This window comes from Nothoprocta perdicaria, unplaced genomic scaffold (assembly GCF_003342845.1).
Source record: "Nothoprocta perdicaria isolate Ctin4 unplaced genomic scaffold, notPer1 scaffold_177, whole genome shotgun sequence".
In the NCBI taxonomy this organism is placed as follows: domain Eukaryota; kingdom Metazoa; phylum Chordata; class Aves; order Tinamiformes; family Tinamidae; genus Nothoprocta; species Nothoprocta perdicaria.
Window position 1 is genome coordinate 1,453,142 of NW_020454949.1, and position 23,804 is coordinate 1,476,945.

Consider the following 23,804-nt stretch of genomic DNA (forward strand, 5'->3'; position numbering starts at 1 on the left):
GTAGCTGTACACAGATTTGCAAGAGGTCCTTCACTAAGAGAAAGGCAAAGAGCCAAGGAGTTTAAAGAAAGTTTGTTTTACCATAGTCTGAACTTCGAGGTTTGGCTTAAAGACAAAGCTACATACTTTTGGAAGAGCAGGGAATATCGTTACTGATAGGAAATCGCAACTTTCCTGAGCTGTCTCTGGAAAGATCAGGGCTTTGCAAAGAAGGTGAAAAGGCATTAAAAGAATGGAGTGCAATAAGCGTGTGGGTGCATCAGCAGAAGAGGAGAAGAGAAGGCCAGAGGGTGAGGAAGATAATACTAGAGATGCTGGCACTAGCGTTGTCAGTGAAGAGCTGGATTTGGTACAAAGGTATCTTACCTGCTTGCCTGAAAGATACAGGGAAGCAAAATTCGCCTTGGCTGCGTATCTCACCTGCTGGCTAGTGATGAAACTCTGCAAGGTAAGAGATTTTAGTACCAATATGTGAGATTTTTACGTAACTTAACATTTACTTAAAAGGCAAGTTGAGATTTTTTTAATTTAACTTCCTATTTGCTTAAGAAACAAATTGATTCAAGTTGCTACTGGAATATTTGACAGTCTTTTAAAAAAATTAAAAGTTTTTTATTGTACAGTTATCATAATGGTTTATTAGTAAAAGGAGCTTTGTAAATATTGACACTGTACCCAGAAACAGGCGATCCATAAAAAAACATGTAAGGACTACTAATGGAGTATTCAACAAAGCAGAGCACAAGCAGTTGCTTGTCAGCTTTTCTGTATCTCCTGTTACATAGCTGCAAGGCACTTGAGATATTTTTTGGGTTAACTTTTAAGTGAAGTTTCTTATAGTGCTCTTTGCTTACATTCATATCTTGTGTTGGATAAGGAACAGAATGTATTTCAGTCCTAAAAATGTCAACATTATAAAAATGAAAAGTAGTTTATTTGGAGTGTTTTGTCAAATGCAATAGGGAATTAGTGTTTAGGTTCTTGTTTAGGCTGTTTTAAATGCAATCTGTGCATCAGATACAGAAAAAAGGCATTGGACATGTTATTACCGTTATAATTTGTTCCATTTCACCTTTGCAGAAAGCTGCTTTAAAATTTAGGCCCATGTCTAGATCCATGGAAGAATCATTGAGTTCTGTACAAGTGATAGGTTAAGGTTCAACAGTTAAGGACTGAGACATTTGAACTTAAAATCGTGGAAATGATATGTGTAGAAATACTGTTTTAATTAAATTTAATTGTATAATAAGTTTGCCTTTCTACTGCTGGATCCACGATTTACTGTTGTAGGCATTTAGTGGATGGGCACATCATCCCTTGCGCCAAAGGAAACACTGAGGCAGTATTTATGGGCTATTTTTAATAAGATATGTGGCAGATTGGAAACAAAGGATGATGTGGAGATCACACCTGTGGGGCCAGATGGTGCCTCACAGCAGCAGTGCCTCGCTTTCAGACATCCCTACACCTGCAGCAGTCAGTTTTTGCCAACACAGCTATGCAGGTGTGGGCTGAACTGTACCTGGAGTTTCTTCTTAGTAAAATAATAAGCTCTAGTTTACATAGCTCTGTGGGTCAGATAAAAAAAAAAAAGGAATGGGACGTGAAACTGTGGTCTCATCTCCCTCCACTCTGGTCCTTCTGGTGGGGAGTGTAGTCCCAAGATTTGTTGGTTTAAAGTTTAGGAGATGGAAAACTCTTTTTTCCTTCTCTTCATGACTGGTTTTGCAGAAAGAGTGGAAAAACTCAGTGACAATCCCCCTCACTGGCCAAAGGCAATATTGTATTTTGCTTTCATTCAGATGCCGGGGAGATAATACTCTGAGTGATAATATTCTTCTCCACTAGTTGACAGCAGTGTGTCAGTCTGGCAGGCGCCGTTTCTGGTGAGAGCTGATTAGGGACCTGATGAACTTCTCCAGCACTCATTTTCCATATGGGCAGTAGTGCTTTAGTCTCCCACATGACTGTATCAGAGCTTTGGTGCCACCTGTATCCCGTGTTTGCAGTGCCAGTGTTCTGGGCTACAGGTAGAGGATTCATCATGTGATGCCAGTTTCTTGCACACAGATACTTCCCTCATACAACTTACTCTTGCAATCTTTCTGCTTGCTTGCTGCAGAGATTCCTGTGCAAGGTTGACTGAAAGTGGTAGAAATCACTCACTTACCTTGGGGAAGTAAGTGGCCCTGGGGCAGATAAGCACGATAGGGCCACCATGTGGGGCAGACTGGGATGCCAAGAGTCCCAGCTGCCGTGGTAGAGGCTGATCCAGGGTGGGCAAGGTTGCCCCTTGGCTACTTCCTATTTGACTGAGTTGGTTTTGCTGTGGTTTGATCAATTTACAAACAGCCAGGTGAGTTTGTAGTCTCTAAGAGCAATTCCTCTGACAGAGTGTGAGCAGAGCTCGTGGGCGTTTGTCCAGCAGTTGATCTGGGTGTGTGCAAAAGCTCGAATACCTTAGCCTGCCTGCCAGACTTTGTGTGCATTACTCACTGTGTGTGCAGGCAACTGAGTGGCATGCACACAGTAGTCTTGTGCACACATGTTATTCTTTAGGGAAAAGGTTTTTAGACCGGACAGGTGGCAAACAAAATGTGTGGGTTTAAATTATGGAGAGAAACTTCAGCTTGACCTGGGAAATCTCAGTACCAAACAGGGAAAAGAGAGCTTACAGTGTATAACAGAGGAGATTCTAATGCCCCCTCACCTCCCTTAGCCAGGTAAGCCTGTACCTACAATGAGTTCTCCATATGGACTAACCATAAGTTACAAAGTGCCATTCTGTGCTTATGAATGAAGTGTGGTTGCATGGTTGCTCCTTTTCTGACCAAATATTATTTCTTAAATAAGAGGAGGTTTTATGAAAATACGTAGATTAGGGGTGGTGCTGTTGTCTGTATTTGCTCACTCACAGCGTTGCGCTTGCACAGCGCATGTAAATCTTTCAGTCAGAAAGGATCGATTCAAAGCGGAGAATGAAGAGAGGTAACGTAATTTCTGTTAAAACCACTCATTTCCTCAGAATATTCTTTAGAGCACCTTTCATTGCCCTGGCCAAGCTGAGAGGATAACTAAACATCTTTACGGCAGCAACATCTAATTTATTAATGCTTCTCTCCTGCTGATTTTTGCTCAGTTTTCTTAAAGTCTGTTCAGATTTGAGATTTTTCTTACTTCCTGACGTTCTTCAATGACTTCAGTTTCTTCCAAGTCCCGGTTCATTCCCAGAGTGTTAATTTTTTCTCCTTCCCCCTCACAAGAACAAAAGCTGCACAGTGTTGCCTTTTCGCAGGTTCTACAGCCTGGCGCGACCCAGCAGAACTGTCCCAGTGGGAGGCAAGGAGCCTGGCAGTGCTCTTGTACTGTGTAGTACAGAGGCACCTTTGTTACGTCCCACATCCTTCCTGGGACATCCAAACCCTAGATAAGGCTCTGGGTGCTGACAACTCAGAAAATAACAGGGGCTTCCTAGGGCACGCTAAGCCTTATCAGTGCTACCTGACAGAATGGTGGGACTCTCCTCTTAGTGCTAACAGGTTTTACTTTTGGTTTTGTAGTCTTGAATTGTAATGAAACCCCATGAATTTATAAGGTTGGGTTGAAACAGAAAGATCTCTGACTTGGGCAGTGCTTCCCTGACATGTTATAACTATTGCCATTCACACACAAGTGGCCTTGGATTATTTTGAAACAAAAAGTCTCGTGTGTAGCTGCATGAGAGTACGTACCAATGAATATGTGTTTTCTCACCAGCTTTGCACAGTCAGAGCCTCTCCTTATTCTTCCCATCATAAATGATCCCTTCATTTTCCTTTTCTTAGCTGCTTACCAGTGTCTTGTCCAAGGTACTTGGTAAGAATGAACCAAACAGGAATTGCTTTAGACACAGGTGAATAAATTAGTGCAGTCTCCTGTGAGCAAATTAGGGTGTTTGAGAATGATCAGTATTATTTAAACTGATTCCTTCCCAACTTAAATTGAATGAAGTAGTAAAATGGTTCTGAAGCACTTAGAAACGGGTAGACAAAGGAGGAGGTGGACATCAAGTCCTGCACTGGCTTGATGGTTCACCAACTTTCCCAAACCCACAGGAGCTCGCTGGTTACGCTTGCATGAAAGAGAATATGCCATTAAAAATGAAAATAAAAACAGGCTTTGATTCAGATTGTAAGTTTTTTTTTTTTTTTTTAATTTGATTCTATGAGTTAGTAATTTACAATAATTCAGTAACATCCAGGAACTTTAAGTGTCAAGAACAATTGGTTTATGCATATGATTTCCCTGGTACCTGAGTATTTCTCTCACCTCACCTGGCTGAGAACACTTACCAATTGTGTGTCTTAAGCACCAAAAAGCTGACTCTGGAAAACCCAAGGTGATGATGCTGTCTGTTTTATGGAAGCCCACTGAAGGTGACTGTTAAGTTTCACTCATCAGCGTGAAAGCAAGATTTTGGTGAAAGCCAAGTGATTTTGAGAGCTACTTGACAGAACTCAGAAGGAAATTGTTCTGGGAGCCCTAAGCATTCCCCCTCCTCAGAACTGCCTTAAAGCACTATTTGGTGTTCGCTGATCTGGTAAAGCTAATATTTACTTCAAATTGATAAGCTGCTGCAGTGGACGATCTGGTTATTCACTCTTAAATCCTAGAGCCTCATTTGATTCACTTTCCTTTAAATCATGCCCAAATTTCTGGGACTTGCTTGAGCCAGAAATATTAATGCTGGTGTTTTATATTTCAGTAGTCACTACAGTACTGGATAGGATCAAGCGCTGTAGAAAGTCAAAGGAATGAAAATGTAAAACAGCAGAGGGGAAGCAGGAATTTATTGAACCTGACAGCGGACTTGGTTAAGCTTGGTTTCCCATTTCTGGGCAGAGAGACAATTCTTTATGAGCAGTGTGAATCATTCTGTCTGTGCCTGGCAGTTTTACTTCCTCCTTCTTCCTCTTGAAAATACAAGAGAATTGAAAATTGCCCAGTCTCCTTAGTGTTCATCAAGTCATATCCTGGGTTCGATTCTGAGCTACCACAAGTGTGCTTACTGCTACAACAAGTGTGCAGGCCTCAAAGTCTGATGCACCCAACAGTTACGAAGCTGCCTTTGTAAAGCTCAGGGAATAATCCCTGGAAATGCTAACCACATCTCATATTTACTACCTGTTTCTCGAGCATTGCTGCATTTCATTTATGAGGATGATAACGTATCTTCATGTTCACTGGTACTTGTCTGTGAAATTGTCTTTCGCAGATGCTGTTAATTGGAGATGTATTATTTTCTGTATGTTACTAGTTTAAGCCCAGTTCCTGCATTAAATCTACCTATGGAAACTCCTGCAGGGCTGTAATTTGTGAATTGCTAGAACTTTGTTGCTAAACTGTGTCTTTATAATTAGGTTAAAAAAAATACTAAAAAAATGGATGACTAACAGAGTACTTAGTTTGGGTTAAGAACCTGTAAACAGATGACTTTTCTAATAATTCTCTAATAATGACTCTTTATTATTAGACACCCCCAGGAAGACACTGTGTTTTGTCTGTTTCTTGTATTTCCTGCTAGGAGGAAAGCAGAGGTGGTGTCAGACAGGAGTCCAAACTTTCCCTTGTTACATTAAGTATGATGCTTCAAGCATGATTATTCACAAAATTGGATAAAATTTGTATTGTCTTTCTATTTTTTTTTTTTTACCTTTATGTGTTGTAAGATTTGATTCTCCAGAAGACAATATATGCCCTCTGTTAATTACATGAGAAAATTTCTTAGGTTTTGTTCAGATTTTGTCTATGTGTTCCTCGAGAACTAAACTAAAAAGAATGGGGGAAAATCTCTTAGTATATGGAAACATTTTAAAAATGTTTCTGTTCCGGTAAAGCAGACAGATAACTTCTGTGCTCACACTGCTATAGGCTGGGGCAGCCAGAAGGGATTAATGTTAGTGTTTCCATTAGAATAAGTGGGCTTCTTTCTTTCTTTCTTTCTTTCTTTCTTTCTTTCTTTCTTTCTTTCTTTCTTTCTTTCTTTCTTAGTCTCTATAATCTTATTAGTAAAATGAACAGCTCTAGTACAATTCAGTAGCCAGTCCCCATGCCAAAAAAATGTGAATGCAATGATCTGTTGCTTCTACAAACAGAAGCTTCTCTGCTTCCTCACTTCAGATCTGTGTTTGAACAGACTAAGCCTTAAGGTGTGGTGAGAAGTGCGTGGGTGATGCACTTGAATGCAGAAGAAATACCAAGGTCAGTGCTCAGGAGAAAAGAGCTTTCATAATGTTGATGATGGAAGTTTTCAAATTGGAATTTTTTTCCTTAAAGTTACAGTTCCTGGTGGCAAGTGACTGCATGGGAATCTTATTTAAAGAATGGGAGAAAAAAGTGTTCAAGTGCTACCACAATGGTGGAAAACACTGAAATACTGGTGTACAATTGAAAAACCTCAAATTACAACTTATTTCACAGTTTTCATGCTTAGAAGTGGTGGTGGTCATTCCCAGCAGGAGGTACCAGCTCCCTCTGGCCAAGCTTGTGTCTATGGGCTTTGAGTCCCCAGCTCTGGAGGCTGCTGGTAACTGTAGCTGCAGGATGTAGCTTGTAGATGGAAGAGATGCTTGCCTGACCAGCAGGTGAGAAAAACTGGAACTTGAAAGACATCCACAATTTGAGTGTTAAAAGCCCTCCAAAAATGAAAGAATATTTTATTTTTTTGATTTAGTTTAGAGCTGTGTAATAAAAATGGTGACAAATTGCTGAGAAACTTTAGCAACTGTTTTGGGCATGGTTTTAAGTGTTTTTTGTTGTTGTTTTGGGTATTTAGGGTGTTTTTCTTGTGGTACTCATGACGAGCAGTTCATAGAATCATAGAATACTTAAGGTTGGAAGGGACCTCAGAGGTCATCTAGTCCAACCCCCCTGCACATGCACGGTCACCCAGAGCACAGGACACAGGGCTGCGTCCAAGCGGGTTTTAAAGATCTCCAAAGAAGGAGACTCCACAGCCTCCCTGGGCAGCCTGTTCCAGGGCTCTGGCACCCTCACTGTCAACAAGTGTTTCCTTAAGTTCCTGTGGAACTTTTGGTGCCTCAGCTTGTGGCCGTTTCCTCTAGTCCTGTCGCTGTCACCACTGAAAAGAGGCCGCCCCCTCCTCCTCACTGCCTCCCTTGAGGTATTTCTAGACACTGATCAGGTCCCCCCTCAGCCTCCTCTTCTCCAGGCTGAACAGGCCCAGCTCTCTCAGCCTTTGCTCATAGGGCAGATGTTCCAGGCCCCTGATCGTCCTCATGGCCCTGCGCTGGACTCTCTCCAGCAGCTCCACGTCCCTCTTGTCCTGGGGAGCCCAGAACTGGACACAGTCTCCAGATGTGGCCTCACCAGGGCTGAGTAGAGGGGGACGATCACTTCCCTCGACCTGCTGGAGACGCTCTTCTTAATGCACCCCAGGATCCCGTTGGCCTTGTTGGCCACCAGGGCACACTGCTGCCTCATGGTCAACTTGTCGTCCACCATGACACCCAGGTCCCTCTCTGCGGGGCTGCTCTCCAGCAGGTCCACCCCTAATCTGTACTGGTGTCCAGGGTTATTCCTCCCCAAGTGCAGGACCCTGCACTTGCCCCTGTTGAACCTCATGAGATTTCTAACCACCCAGTAGTCCAGTCTGTCCAGGTCCCTCTGGATGGCAGCACAGCCCTCAGGGCTATCAGCTACTCCTCCCAGTTTGGTGTCAGCAGCAAACTCGCCGAGGGAGCACTCCAGCCCTTCATCCAGGTCGTTAATGAATAAATTGAACAGGACCGGACCGAGGACCGACCCCTGGGGGACACTGCTAACTACAGGTCTCCAGCTGGACTCCGCGCCACTGACAACCACTCTCTGCACCCTGCCATCGAGCCAATTCCCAATCCACCTCCCCATCCACTCATCTATCCCACACCTCCGGAGCTTGCCCGGGAGGATGCTGTGAGGGACGGTGTCAAAAGCCTTGCTGAAGTCCAGATAGACGACATCCACCGCTCTGCCCTCATCTATCCAACCAGTCACTCCATCATAGAAGGTGATAAGGTTAGTCAAGCATGATTCCCCCTTAGAGAATCCATGCTGGCTACTCCTGAGCACCTTCTTCTCCTCTACGTGTCTGGAGACAGCAGCCAGGATGAACTATTCCATCACTTTTCTTTTTTCTTCCCCCTCCGCCACCACCACCTTTTATCTTTACCTGCTTCTCCCCCTCTCACCACACCTGTGCCAACACAACTCACGTGACAGTGGACTGTGAAGCAAAGCAGTGAACATGGCTGAAAACCTCATTTCTCTCCCTCTTCTCTCAATCAATTTTCACTTCCATGAAAATACCATGTGCCAGAGCACAGTCCCATCCCATTAGCTACACTGAAATGTTGGTTAGTTGGTAATTCCAATTACTGGGTGATTACTGAAGAAGCCTAGGACCGTTACTGCCCCATGCTCTTATTAAGTGCTGTGATGTCCTTCTGAGAAACTCCAACCCATCTAGACAGGGTCAGGACTTGTGGTGTAAAATAAACGCTAAATACCTTTTGGATGATTCTCTTAAGTCATGAGAGAGAAAGCACAGTTTTAGTAGATTAAGAGGGAAACATCAGTGACTAATTGTTATTTACATGTGTGTGATCCTGCTGTTTATCACTTTGATACTCTCTTGAGCAAGAGCAGGAGTGGTTCATCAGCATCTGAGAAAGAGACAATAACTCTTATGTTTGCCAATTCCTCAGGTTAAGTGCAAAACTTAAGGAGTGACTGCAGCAGTCCTCAAATATGCAGTCCTCAGGGATCTGGACTGGTTAATAAGTTAACAGTGGTATTTATTGATTTGTTTTGCAGCCTTTAAGAGTGAGATTTGTGTAAATTAATCTTTAAAATTTAAATAATTTAATATTTAATAATTTAATTTAATAATTTAATTTAATAATTTAATAATTGCAAAAATAGAGAGTTACTTCAGAAAGAGATAGAAATTAGAACAGTTTAAGAACGAAAGCAGAGAAAAGTGGGAATGTTAAAGGTTCTTTCAGGACAAGTTTCAGTAAGTGCCACTTTTCAGGACTTGCTTGATTTTGCTTTAAATTGAATGCTGTTTATTTAAGCTGATGGAGCTTCAGGAGTTGCAAATAGTGACAGGTGATTTACCATCATTTCCTCTCATCTTTCCAAACAGATGTGTAATTTGTCTTCAGGCTCCTGGAGTCTGCAGTGTTCATGGTGAGAAAGAGATTTTTAGTGACTTTAGGAGGGGATTTGAGATGGACACAGCTTCTCAAGAAGAACATGAATTCAGCTGGTTAACCAGTAGGGCTCTTGCTACTGGAAAGATTCAAGGCTGCGGTAACAATGCAGTGAATTGCAAAGAATGTTGTATATAACAGACTAATAAATAAAGGCATCCATAGGAATCTGTGAATCTAAGCTTCTAATTGCTGACACTGATGGGACCATGGTCAGTTTTCAAAGTTCTCCTATATTATTTTATGAAAAACATCTCCTAATAGAAAGTAACTTTTCAATTGATTTTGGAAAACCTTTAAGAATGTGCATTAAAGTAGGCACTTCGGGATGGAGGGATTTTATTCCTGTGAGTGAAAAGATTTTGCACAACTGTGCAAGATTTTGTCAAAAGTATTTCTGTAAAATACTTTGTAAAAAGTATACTCTTTTTACAATACTCAGAAATACTCTTACAAGAAATATTGTAAAATGCAATCTTTTTTTGACAAAAAGATTTTGTCAAAAGTATTTCTGTAGTTAGATATCTTCTTTGTCTTAAAGATCATAGCTTCCGAGAAACTGGTGAGGTGGGAGAAGTCTTTAGACATATGGAAATCGGTGAAACTGTATATGAGAAAAGGGAGATGGGATCATGCCATTATTTTTCTACAAGACATCAGCATGAGAGAGGGCAAAATGTCTAAAGCAAAACCTTCAGCTTGGAAGTTTTGTTTATATTTCCAATGCAAAGTTCAGAGCAAGTTCAGTAAACTTTGTGACCCTCCAGAAGCAGTAGTCTCCGGTTTCAAGCAAGTCTGGAAAGATATATGGATTTGGGTGCAATCAGGATGGCTTGGTTCTAAGCCACTGGAAACACAGCATTTTTGGCTGCATAGAGCTTTATATTTCAGTCTTCATTTCTGTCCAGAACTCAGACCTGCCCAGACTGATGCTTTTGCTTAAAGCTTAAAATGAAGCCTGCTGTATTTCTCACTGATTTAGGAGGTCAGGAGTAAATTTGGAGCATCTTAGTAATGCAGGGAACTAGTGAGTGTTGTATTCTTGTCCCAAATTAAATTAAGTTCCATTTCAGCAGGACAGTCACAACAGAAACATTCATATTTCTGAACTTTGAAGTTGCTGAAGCAACGTATAGGTCTTGTGATACAATTTTCCATGGCAGTTTTGTTCAGGATAAACCTACTCTGCTGACAGGTATAGGATAGAGTGAACTACTTTCCAAGGGGGCATGTTAGTGCTGCTCTTAAGCATTGCTTCTAGTTTAATTAGCCAAAACTAATTTTTTAAAAATGTGAATCCTTTGTTTTGCTGCAAAAAGTAATATTTTATTACTATAGGTATCCTTTCTTCTTTGTTACACCTGTTTTGCAAACTTTGAAACTTGAGCTAAGCAAGCATCCGGCTTTCCTGAGTTAGCATGGAATTACCAGGGCTTGGCTGGAGTTTTCTGATATGGTAATTTCTGTTCATGTCCTTTGCTGGACTTTTCTGTCCTATCTGTGAACAGCAAGCTCATAAAAAAGGTGCCTGGGAGATGAATGAAAAAGTCTTTTAAATAGAAATATTAGGAATAAATCCACAGTTTTTTTTGGCAAGGCCAGAAATTCTGCCTCAGAGAGCTTCCAAAATGAATTTGTATGTTAGAAAAATTCAGCTTGAGGTTTTCGTGTGGCAGTAGTGCATAAACAGAATTTGTTTCAGAAGGCTTGCAATCTTGAAGAGAAGGGGTGAGTGAAATGGTTAAAGCAGACAGGCTAACTGGGGTACTGCTAGACAGAGATTTCAATAGTCTTTTCTGTGGTGTCTGTCTATAAAGCCTCCTCTCCTCCCTCTTATCCTGAACACTTCTGTAAGTAACCATTAGATTTTCCTTTTCTGTTTTAACTGCTAGTTTTTCTCCCTCTTAATTTAACCCGCCCTCTTAGAGAGAAGTCCGAATATGTAAAAAGCCTTTGCAGTGTGCCCTGGAGCATGTATGCTGATGAAGCACATACAGTGTAATTATGGATAGCACAATGCAGCTTCATGAAGAGCCTTTGTTTACAGCTTTTCTATCATGAGAGTAGAATGAACAGATTCACTGAGGAAATGTAAAAGCAGATGCCTTTGGCTGGCTCCTGTTGTTCTCTTTTTGGCAACGAGAGAGGGACGAATCTATCCCTGGGACAGCCCCACTGAAATCAGATGAATTACACGAGGCAGGAACTGCAGCTTACTTCTTTTCTTCTTATTATTTTTTTAAGAGTACAGTTTCCAGATCTCTTTTCCCTGATTGTCAAAATTTCTCTTTCCACAGAAAGCCTGTGAGAAAAGACTCTCTGCTTCTGAAAAGGTAGGATAACCTTTTAGTCACTAATGGCTAATTTCCTCAGCAGTAAATGGCTGTGTGTGTGTCTACAGCAATGCCTGTAATCATAAAGTTAATATCTATCTGTTTATAGAGAAATTATATTAATCTTCTAAGATCATCCTCCGTAAAGGGGGCACTGTGGGAGGGATAGAGTGCTTAAACAGGAGAGGTAGAGTGCTTAAACAGGATGCTGGAGTACTAACACACGGCAGTGCCACTTTGAGGGCACTAAGTGTGTGCAGAGCGGTCTAGCTGTGAGCATACACTCTCCAACTGCAATATGTAACCCACCCTGCGTGTGACACTGCACAGAACCTGCGAGTGCAGATGCTTGCGAAAGGACTTTGTTCCCTAGGAGTGTCAGGGAAGAGCAACCTGCAGCAACTTCAACAATCAGTGATATTTGCAAGTGGTAGCCTTCAAATTTATTAGGATTAATCTGGGATTGCAGTTTCTAAAACACTGTAACAACAGAAGCTAGCAGAACTTTGATTTGTACTTGCCAGTACTGTGGCCATACTTTTAATGTTTTTTTTTTCCCTCTTCTGCTGAGGGCCTGAATGGTGCTTCTCCTCTAAAACCAGCCATTTCCAATTTGCCTTTTGCTCAGGCCTCCTTTGTGCTCACACAAGCGGCTGGCAGGACCGCTGGCCTCCCGGAGCGCAGCTGTGCCAGCACTAGCGGATCAGCATGCAGCAGAGCCCGCTGCTTGCTCAGAGCCAGGCAGGGTCTTGGCAGGTGACTTCCCCTGCGTGACAGTCATTTTTCAGTCTTTTCCCTTTAGCATCCATCCACTGTCCCCAATACCAGGCTCTTGTGAGGACAAAGTACTTGGAATGGAAATGATTCATTTCAAGATCTGGATAGTTCTTTTCTCGGATACCAAAAGAGACTTTGGAAAGAAAATAACATCCCTGCTGCTGAGTGCTTGTTCATACCATTTCATGTCTGGGACATCTCTAATGACAATTAAGTTGTGACCTTTGAAGTGTCTGTCGTATTTGACTTCAGCTATTAGCAGGATCGTATTGGCTATGTGAACTTTGCATCCTGTCAGTGAAGAAACACCCTTACATTTTTCACACAGCTGTCGCTGATTTGTCCTGGCACAGAAGGGAGAATGATGGCTTCATATTCCAGGTCACTCCTGAGTAAATGGACAGGGAAGTTGTCCATTGGAATAGAAGCCCGGGACAAACCCCAGGGTGCTGCTTGCTGTGCTCGGAGGATGCCCGCATGCAGTGCGCACTCAGGCCCTGCTCTCTGGCATTAGAGGGGGAGGCCAGTCTTCTACTTGCCCAGAACACTGCCCTCCTGCAGTGTTGTGAGCAGAAACTGTAACATGGCCTCTGCTTTTAAATGGAGATTTGCCTCTTAAGGCTGTGTTTCATCTTCAGTGCAGTAGTGGAGAATGGTGAGTTAAACATGCAAATCTAGAAATCGGAGATCTGAGTGACAGACTAGATGCCAGCTATATGGCTGATACAAGCTTTACCAGAAGAGTTGTTTCACTTGTGATCACTTGGATTGTCAGTTTGGCTTTAACAATTAGAGCAGGGGTTATAGCTGAAAAGTGCAGAGTCAAAGGCCTCAAAGGAGGGGAATAGACAACTAAGAGACAGATGAGTGAAAGAAAAGCAGCTGCAGAGAATGCAATGCTTAACCTCCTTGAAACCAATCAGCTCAAGCTCACGCCCTCTCCAAAGAGCAGAAACTGCCCTGTGCTCTGGCTGTCCAGCTGTGCAGAGCAGTCCCATGAGCAGAGGGACTGAACTGGGACTTGCTGAGTGATAACTCAGTGTCTAGTTTTCCCTTTGTAATTAGGTCTAAAACAGAGCGATTCCAGGCATGAGGAAAGTGTGACTCCATATGTCATCCTGTTGGGTGGCAGTGCTGCTTTTTCTGTTTCAGTTTTCAGCCCACTGGCATTAATTGATTTTTTGACTATTATCTGAGAAGAGGCTGTGCTGCTGTTCAAGAGAGGGGATCCCCAAGGTATGATTTAGTAATAATCTTGGAACAGATATCATTTACATCCAATTAGCTTTTCAGCTGTTTTTTAAGTAACATACCTGAGATATATCCAAGAGGATGAGATGGAAGATGTAATGACATGTCTTAGCCAGATACTGTTATCATTGTGTTACAAAGGAAATCTTAGCAGAGAGCACACTGTGTCCATTCCTCTGCTGGTAGAATTCTTTCATCCCATTTGTGTTGATATCATTGCAGTGAGAAGTCCTTGAGGGAAAAACTGAACTGAGTGTGTTTCTAGCCATTGCAGCAAACAGAATAGGGTAAGTTGGCATCCTGAAACCAACCATCTCACACCACCAGCAAGTCGTTCTGCTGCAACTTGAGCATCTCTTCTGCAACCCCTTTCCTTACTATTGCAGTTGTGCTTGGGGAGTGTAATAGGCTAGTGGGGAGCAGAGCACTCTTTGGGGTGCAGCCAGTAGGTTAAAGAGCAGTGAGCTGCTTTAATGCTATACAAAAAACCTCCAAAGAGACCTGAAACAGCCTCTGAAGAAATTCTGCTATTTGACAAGTAGTATTTAACCACTCAATGCGTTCACATATTTCTTTCTGGATTTTCATTATGCAGATTATGCCTTATAGCTGCAGAATGACATTTAAAGTAGCAGAAAGAAAAAGATCTCAGATGAATAACACCGTGTGACATGCACTGCAGTTCTATAGAACAAGGCAAACCCACTCACACCCACACTTTCGACTGTGGTCTCTTCTAATGTTTTTAGAATACATTTATATTCTTTAGTTCCACTGATGACGTGTATATTTTGCTGATGGAATTTGCATCATAAATATGCAGATTCATTAGATCTCATTACTAGGTGGAACTTTGAATTTTATGTTATATTTGGTTTCAAAATTGCCATCAGCTGTCTAACAATACTGCAGTTCATTTGGCTGGCTTGACCTTAACTAATACCAGGTAAGCCTAAGGTCTTCTCTGGTTTAAATTCCTGGCTAGGAATGTCTTATTTTAAAACTGGACAAATTAAACTATTGTCAAGATTTATGTTTAAAAAAATAGTCAAGGCTCTGAGACAACAGTAACTACTTGAAATTTAAATAAAAATATTATAAAAATATATGTTGAAGACCAGAATTTCATGCTTGAGAGAAAGATGTCCTGCCTAAGTATTATACTGCAAATGAATATGAGAAGCTTGCATTCTTTTAAGTATGTTTTTCATTTTGTGTTCCTGTCTTGGTGGGAAGCATGGAAGGAGAGAGACTAAAGATATGAACTATTTTTGCAAAAATTTTCATCTCAGTGTGGTCATGCAGCCAAAATAATGATAGGACTGACCTCCATAGTTGGCAGGTGTGGAACATGAGTCGCATTTTTGCTGTGCAGCACATGAAATGTGCCTTGGATTTCATGACTGTAGAATGAAGTTTGGCAAGATAAAGTAGGTTTTTGTAAAACACTCCCTTAAGGAACCTAGATATGAAGTACTAGCCTGTATTTTAGACTGTGCAGATCCTTACGAGGAACTGTACGCCTGTTTGTAGCTAAGAGCCTTTTCACCTTTCAGACTGTTTGATTTTCTCTTTGGTGTCATCTTGAACCAGCGAGTCTGCTCACTCTAGAGACAGCTGTGGGCACAGGACAACCGTTTGTTTCAGGGGCTGACTAAAAGAAACACAGCTGCAGCATCAGCAAGGTATGGAGGCCACGCAGCCTTTGGGGGCAGCGATGCCAGTTGAGCTGCTGCTGTTCACCAGCTTTGGGATTAGGTGGAGGCCCCTGGCAAGCCAGGCTGCTCAGGAGTCTGGCAGGCTCATTACGTGGAGCTTGTTGTCCCCGTGACTCCAGATTATCAGCTTCAGGCACTCTCTGACATAAAACTAAAATTAGCACATTGTTGCAGTCATAGAAGTGGAGTCTGTGAGGAATGCCATATTTGAAATTACTTGGATAATTTCATACCCACTTCCAGGTCCCAGTGGGAACTCTCAGTGCAGATTCAAGAATTAGGATAATTAGGATTTCTATTCTGCAGGATATATAGCTTTTAAAGGCAAATACATGGAGTACTTGAATTGTCATTGTCACCATTACTTGCTTATAGGAATGTTTCTTGAGAGTTTGGATTCTGTACAGGATGTGCTTGAAACCATGTGCATTATTTCAAATTCTAATAAGAAAAAACTGCTCTGAATTCATAGAAAATGAAGTGGTAAAGCATACATTTTGAATCATGTTTGTTTGCTAGTAGCAAGTCTGCTGCAGCTCCCATCTGTGCAATTATTCACAGTGTCTGTAGTGGAAGGAGAACAGGGCATCTCCTTGCTTTCCAAACAGTCCAATAAACACTTGTGGTGCAGTACACAGCCTGAGATATATCTGAACACCAGGCTAAATTGTCAACACCCAGATGAAAACACTTTCAAGACGAGTAAATAATGCAGAGGATGCAGAGGCCCTAGACCTGTTTTTTTACAGAGAGATATGATTAGGAGAACAAATATCCCCATTCTGCAGCAGCGAGGAAGAAGGTTCAGCTGAAATAAGCCAGTATCTGCTGAACACAATCATATATTTTAGACCCTGTTTATGTTTATCCTTTACATGCTGTGGTGTAGCCCTTCCAAAGCCGCAGGTTGGGTGCCACATTTGGAGCACACTCCTGGCCCTTCTCCCTTGAGAGGAGATGGCAGTGTCCTCCTCACTGGGAGGAGAAAGCAGCAAACTGAAAGCTAAGAGCCTGTACACCCGCAGAGCCTGCTAGGAGATACCCAGCAAGGTGATGGCTTCAGCCCGGGGGGCACTAGATGGAGTGCCACATGAATGGCCTTCGCCACAAGCTGGTGCTTCCTCAGTGGTGATGCCTGGCCAAACCTCCCAGAACAGTCACAAAAAACAGTTGTGCACTGGTTAGAGATGGTGGATCTTGAAGTTTGAATCCGTTCTCACTTCTGCTTTTTCACTGCCACACTGAGTGGCTTAGTTTAGAAATAGTAAAAGTGGCCTGGTTGGAAATTCCTTGAACCTCACAGGAATGTTTTTAGAAGGGGAACAGACTATGTGTGTTGAGGTGTGGTCACTCTAACTGGGCGTGAATCTTGATGTCTCTTTTCTTTCTGTCCTCCTTGCATTAGTTTGTTACTGCAGCCTCCTAGCTCTGTCCAAAAATTCATTTGTTCAGGTGTGTTTGGAAAATCCAGGCACCGTGAAGCGGCGGTGAGGAGAGGAGCCCTGTGCCGTGCTGGGAGCGGGGACCGCTTGCCCTCTGGTGGCTGGCTCTGGCGGTAGCATCATCATCCTCACCTCAGCCCTCAGGTATCAGTGTGATTGCATCTCAGGGACTTTCAGGGCTGGGCAGTACCTGGTGTCTTTGAGTTCCCTTTCTCTGCCCCATCATCCACATAAACCTGAGGGCCAGCTCCTAACTGAGTCCAGAGTATGCGCTTACTCCTTCTCAGGAAACAAATGAAGATAAAGGATAATAGCAGCGTGACCAGAACTGTTTGATGCTGAAGTGTGTAGCACTTTTAATGAGGAGGTACAACACATGTGCTGGGCTGTCTTTGTGCTTCATTCACCAGCTGGAGGGAAGGGCAACAGGGTCTGAGGGTTGCACCTACCTTGTGTGCTTGTATATGGACCTCTCTGCCCTGGTCGAGTTGGTCACTAGGTTAGATGTTATAAGCTAAATTAGCCCTGTCCTTCTGTCAAAAAGATATTTACAAAACCTGTATTTTTCATGTTTTGATGTTCAAATCCTGTCCTTTTATAACCAAATCTGAAGAATATGCATAGCCCTTAAAGTTTTAAGGGAAAAATATTTTGGATCTTAAGTGCTTAATTGCATCTGATTAAACAAAGCTTTCTTAAAATAGACCCTAAAAGGAAAAGGTCCAGTTGTCGGTCTGTTAAAAGCAAAGTAAAACTCTGAGGAAATGAGTTGGATAGCAGTCAGTGGTGTTGCAGTTGCTTAGGGATGCATAGTAAGAGAAGTGGCACGTGGCCAGAACAAGCCCTCGGCAAGGAGAGGAAACCTCTAGCTCACATGGAGGATGGTGTAAGGCAGTGCAAAAACTGGTTTATATGAGTAAGTGAAAGTTAAGAGGCAAATGTGTATACATTTTATCATTTTATAGACTACTCATGAAAAATGTATGAAAGAAAAGAAAGACAAAAGTAACTATGATGACAAAAAACAACTTAAAACACTACTGTACTTTTTCTTCAGCCCTCCAGAGACTGCAGTTCTTTGTTTCCATGAGCTGCAATTTGGCAGTTTCCTGAAGCACTTTGTCTATTCACTTCTTACTACTGTGAAAATGTCCCAACTCCCTGGAAAGAGGGCTTTGTTGGAAAGCTTCCATTATCAGGATTAGCTGTTTGGTAAACCTGTGTCCCATTTTACGCTCTGACAGGAAGTGCTGGTTAATGAAGGGCTTATTGTGATGATGCCCTGAGTGGTGAACTTAATTTTATTGCTCAGATTTCAAGTCCGAGTTCTTTGCACTCCCGAGGCCTTAAGTAATAGCGGCTGGTGCTGCAAAAAAACGTCCTGAGAAATCTGCTTACTTTCTCAGTAGGTCTCCTGAGCTGGTGATCTTGAGGCTTCATGTAGACGTGAATTTGACAATGTTGACATGTTACAAAATGATCCATGTAGATGTAAAAAGTGTTATATCAATGACTAAAGACATCTTACTCAAAACATTTCCATATGATATAAATATAAGGACTGAACTAATGCAAGGCCATTGTGTGTCAGCTTCAGTTCAGTAAAGCTCTTGAAAGAACCAAATGTGAAGAGCCTCATGCCACCTTTAGTCAGCCAGAAGATTTGTCAGACAAGTACGGCATTGACTTATTTACTGATAAACCTTCTTAGATAAGTTTCCAAAGTCTTTTATCAAAGCAATGTACTAGAAATGCATTCTCCAAGAAGGGTAATTACAGTACAAGGCAAATCACAAAGAAACAATGCTGAAAGCCATCATCATCCTGCGATGTAAACCAGGATTCTTTTTTCTCAGGAATAAATCTCACTGATGGAAACTCTCAAGCCAATAGTTATATACAAGGGGGAGATTAATTGCAGTGCCAAGCTGTAAAACTGTACAAAGTTTTAGCCTCCTCTGCTGTTTCCTGCCCCCCTCCACTGCAAAAATTCAAGACTTGTGAAGAGGCTGCGTCATTTGAGCAATCCCCAGCTAGGCATTTGCTCATGGATTTGCTTTGCTCATTGCTTCAGAAATGCAAGAGTCTTGGAATCTCTGCAGTTTGGGCACGACGGCCTGAGCTCCGGCAGTGGACAAGCCATCCAGCACAGCGAAGGCCCGGCATGACCTTCTGTGCTCGGCTGAGAAGTATTTCGAACCCCCACAATGAAGTGTAGCAAATTACAGTAGCACAGGAGAATCCTTGCTTATTAAATATCAGTGCATTTCTACGTTTGCTGCTAAATGTCCCTGCTCAGAGATTGTCCAAATTGCCAGGTGTGTCCTGTGGTTATTTTTGCTTTACAGATGGTTATTTGTGCTTTACAGGTGTCTGAGAGGAGCGAATGTTTGCAGGGAAGTCTGAGACTGGTTCAGCTGCTCACTAGGCGCTGCAACAAGATACAGGGAGCACAGCGCTTGCCTGGAGTGCTTTCCAGCTGAGCTCTTCTTCCCTTACCATTTTTTTAATTGTAGGTAGCTATTTTAAGGTACCTAAGGATACAATATGTATATATTTTATTATCTTAGATCCTTTAAACTTTAGATAGATATGCTTTGGTTAGCTAAGCACATTTTAGAGGAATGCTTTCTATCTATTTTAATTATTTTAATTATTTATTTGGACCTATGTTGTAACATTGTGAAATTTCCCTCAAAAATATGTGGGTAAATCTGATACACAAGTATGAGATTTTGATCTGCATACTTCTAGCAATGTACATTCCACCAAATCTCTGCTAAACTTCATGTGCTTAAACATTAAATAGTATCTCTTTTATTTCATTTTATTTTTCTATCACTGAATGTTGCTCTGCAATCAAGGAGCTGTTTCATGTTAAGTAAGTTCAGAAAAAAAAAGAGTCATTTCTAAATTAGATTAGATATAAAAATAGAGCCTGTTTAATTCCAAAGTTTTTAGAAACAGTGCCTGCTTTTTAATTGAAAAATAATTCTTCTCATTTCCCAGGGGAGAAAAATCAAAACCACTCTCTGGTTAATGCAGATTTAGATGTAGTGAAAATAAAAGCAGAGGAGACATCTCTTGCTGTAAATACATGGGAGAGACCTCAGTTCCTGAAGGACTTGCACTGTTGTTTGTGGCAGTTCAGTGCAGAAGCCCTTCTACGATTCTTTTTAAGGCCAGCTTTGCTGTGCCATAAGAGTTCTCCCAGATGTCTGTCTTTCCAAGATCTCAGATGGTCCCTGCACTGATACTCGCTCGACGTTTACCCAGGATGTTGCTAATCTCCTGTTCTCCCCTTCTACATCTGTCCAGACACCCACTCTTATTCAACCTCACAGTTTATTCCTCATCTGTGAAGAGCTCCGAGCACTTAGTACGAGCAGTTGTTTTGCTGCTTCACCAGTGCTCTGCTTAGGCAGTAGCTAGAGCCTGATTTGTAATTGAAATAAGATAGTGTCTGCTAATGGTTCCCAGTGTCATGGTGTTCCCTTGGAAACATGAGGTTCTGAGAGGCTTCCAGCACCTTGGAAAACATTTTTTGTTGTACTTGGCCCTGGCCCCAGGTTGCTCTGCAACTGGAAGAGCTTGGCCAAACCACCTCTTCCTTGCTTGCTTTTAAGATGGCCTTGTGGAAATTATGTTTAGCAGTCAGCAGCTCTGTTCTGCACTGGTGGATCCTCAACTGAAAGCTGGGATGAGTTGGAGTACACAAGTACAATGGATCCCATGTCCCTTCATTAACTGTAAAGCCAGCATATGAATTTACACACCATTGAAACTGTAGCATGGAAACTTTAGTAAAGAAAAAAGCTGCTTGTTCTCTTCTAAGTTATTCCTGGAGGTAGCATCTCAATAAACAGGAGTTGGTAGTGCCAGTTTTTCCACAGCAAAAAATAGCAGGAATATTTCCTTCAGCGCTTAAATGTGAGTGCTGAAAGGACAGAATCATCGCTGCTGTCATTGCGTGAGTGAAGCTTTGAATACCTGGACCGAGCAGTTCTGTAGGAATGGACCAGGCCTCTGCAATGTTCATGCATTTCAGTCCCAAACACACAGGAATTTTCTGTTTTGCTGGTGGCAGAAAGCTCAGCACCCAGATTTTCTTGCTTGCAGGTGGTCACCTCTGTTTCTGGGGGAAATTCTGGTCTGTTGGCAGCACATCATCACCACAGTGCCCTCCATGATCTGTGGGAAAGCAGCATGTGATGTGATGTGAGTGTCATCACTTCCTTCTGAGAGCAAAAAACTTTTATTATGACATTCTATAACACTGAATAGGTCTCCAAATTTAGTCCTTTTTAACTTAAAGGTTAAAATAAACAAGAAAAACTCTACAGTTTGCTAAAAGGCAAGGATCAGGTACTTGTCCATGTACCCCAAAGCTTCCCTTCTTTTCCTTGAACTGTCTCACTTGCTCTAACGAGTTCTTGCCACTCCATACAGCGACATGGCTGCATTGTTATTCTCACTGTTTTTCGAAGCATTCTGCATATAACAGACCCAGATCTTCATGTTGAAGTCTCGTTTTCTGTGAGGTGTTGACCACCTGAATCCCTGCTTCTCCTTCTGTACTGAGGACACTGCTTGGGGACCTACTCTACTTCCATTGCACAGTGTCTTCTGGAAACAGAACTTGGGGATACTGTGGGATACGCATGTTGCTTTAATATGAGCTGCTATGGTGTTGTCATCTCTCAGTAATAACAACACTTACTCACCCCAGGCTGGCAAGCTGGAATATTAAGTAGGTCAGTGCATTTTTGTTTTTAAGACTCTATAGCCAAATTAAACAAGAGCATTTCCAAAAGATTACAGAATTGTTGACCTTTGGGGTCAAGTAATTTAATGTTTGGCCTTGTACCATTTATACTGGATGAAACACGCTGATGTTAAACTGCTATATTTTTCTCTGTCCCAGCAATTAAAAAACCAACATACTGGAAACTGCCAGTGGGTAAGATTTGTCTCTCCAAATAAAAACAATTGGAAATGTATTAACAGTTTCCTGAATTGCCATGTATGTGATGTGATTCTTCTTTCATGAAGAGTTTCATAAGTTTAATGGGTTGAATCCAACAAAAATCTTGCATCCGAGTCTCTTATCAATAGTGTGTGCTGATATGGAGTCTAATGAGAAACTTAGGAGGAAAACAGATCTTGGGTAGATAAATAGATACTTTTCCAGCCTAGTCCAGAAATCAGAAAGGAAAAGGACACACAAGATATTTATGAAAAGGAAGATGGTGGAGAAAAAAAAAATCCTTGGTTTTGAAAATGTATCTATTTCCCAAGGCAACAGAGGAGCACAGGCTCAGTCTCTAGGATGGTCACTGGGGTTTAACCATGTGACTAAATTCACAAGTCAGATAAATCGATATATTAAAACGTCAGTCTCTTCCTGGTTTATTGTTCAGGATCTTACTCTGCAATCACAATTTGATGGAAAACATACAGGGTATTTCTGTATAAGTGAGAAGTCTCAGGGACACTCCAGAAATTTGTTCTGTGCCTTTTACTGTCTTTTCATTTCCTGCACTTATTTATATGTCAAGACTAACACTAGTTAGCAGTGATGGCTTTCATGAAATCATATGTATACTAGTACAGACATTCTTATGCCACAAATGCCTAGTGTTTTCATATGGTAATTTTGCAACTGTGCAAATATCTTCATTATCCTTCTCTAGTAAATTCTCTTCTTTATAAATGGGCTTTGTTTTCAGCCCTGTGATTTAGACAGAGTGTCTTTCTGTGTTCTCTCCATTATTCTGGGCAAGATGAATGGCAGACGGCGGCGACTCTGCTGTGTTCAGTACAACAGGAGCTGCTGGGACTGTCCCACACTTTCCCATGCCTTTTCAAAGCAAAAAGCTGAAGTTTTCTTGCTCTTCTGGAGGCAGGTTTCTCCCAATTTCTATACGAGTTCTTTATAAATAGCTATTTACAAGGCGCTCTTCACTTCATAATTGTGTTTATTTTTGTTTTGAAACAAGACCTTCAGTGTCTCTGCTGTTTTACAGTTGCTAATTTCATCAGCCTCCTTTTACTGATGATTCAGCTTCCTTTTTTGCGCTTGCTTTACCAGCAATGCATGCAGTAAAAGGTCACCTCTTTCCCCAAGCCCTCTGTCTAGCAGTGAATTACATTTACTCATGTAGCCTCTAACTTATTCTGCCTTAATAGTTTATTATTTCTCATTATCCACTTTTCTATTTGTATTTCGGTTACTTTTCAGTCTGTTTAGTGGGTGTGTGCTTACTATATCTTTTCTGAGTAGGTATATATGCAGTTGAACTTTTCTTATGCCTTTAACTAAATTTCAACAAACTAACTATACTCTGTTAAAAATTAAGTGTTATAACTTTGCATTTTCCACGACTTCCATACTATACCCCTGACTACATTTTGCCCTGGAATCTCTCCAGATTTTTTAAATTCTTGCACGTTTACTTTTTCCAATTTCTGTGTTGTTCTCCTTCTGAATTCCAAAAATTCAGTCTTGACATAGAAAAAAAAGATGTATGATGTCTTCAGTAGTCATGCAGCTCTGTGCAATCCCTATCACATCTTATACTCAGATCCCTAAAGGCTCCTGCTGTCCTCGTGTCCTCTATGCAAGTTGATATTTCTGATGCAGGTTCTTCAGGCAAGTTTGAGTTGGGATGTTTGGGTTAAAATGACTTCTGCTACCAAAGAGCTAGGGAAACGTTTCCTTTCTTATGTTTCTTACAGGTGAGAGAGTTAAAAACTGTGGCAGCCAGGAGACTCCTGGTTACTTCCTCTCAGATCTGGAGCTAAGTTGCTCATGTAGTTTTTAGGGCATTCTCTCTGAGAACCTCAATTACAAAAATATTTTCAAATTAGCTGGTGATGTTCACATGTTTCTGAGATGGGATATCAACCAGGTATTTATCCTCTGGCAAGATGAGTTATTACAGTAACTACTATAAACACTGCAGGAGAGCTAAAAATGGGTCTCTCTGAAGTAGAAACAGAAACAGCGTGTAGTCAAACTCAAAGAGA

The 23,804-nt window shown here is 41.7% G+C and overlaps 1 protein-coding gene across 1 annotated transcript in view; it reads left to right on the forward strand.

Annotated features, from left to right (window-relative positions):
* Window positions 1-232: 232 nt before the first annotated feature.
* Window positions 233-23,804, forward strand: part of LOC112944857 — a 79,459-nt gene continuing 55,887 nt past the window's right edge. Inside the window, exons 1-2 of the mRNA XM_026036381.1 lie at window positions 233-448; window positions 11,552-11,587. Coding sequence (XP_025892166.1) covers window positions 233-448; window positions 11,552-11,587 — 252 coding nt within the window. The remainder of the gene's footprint in view (window positions 449-11,551; window positions 11,588-23,804) is intronic.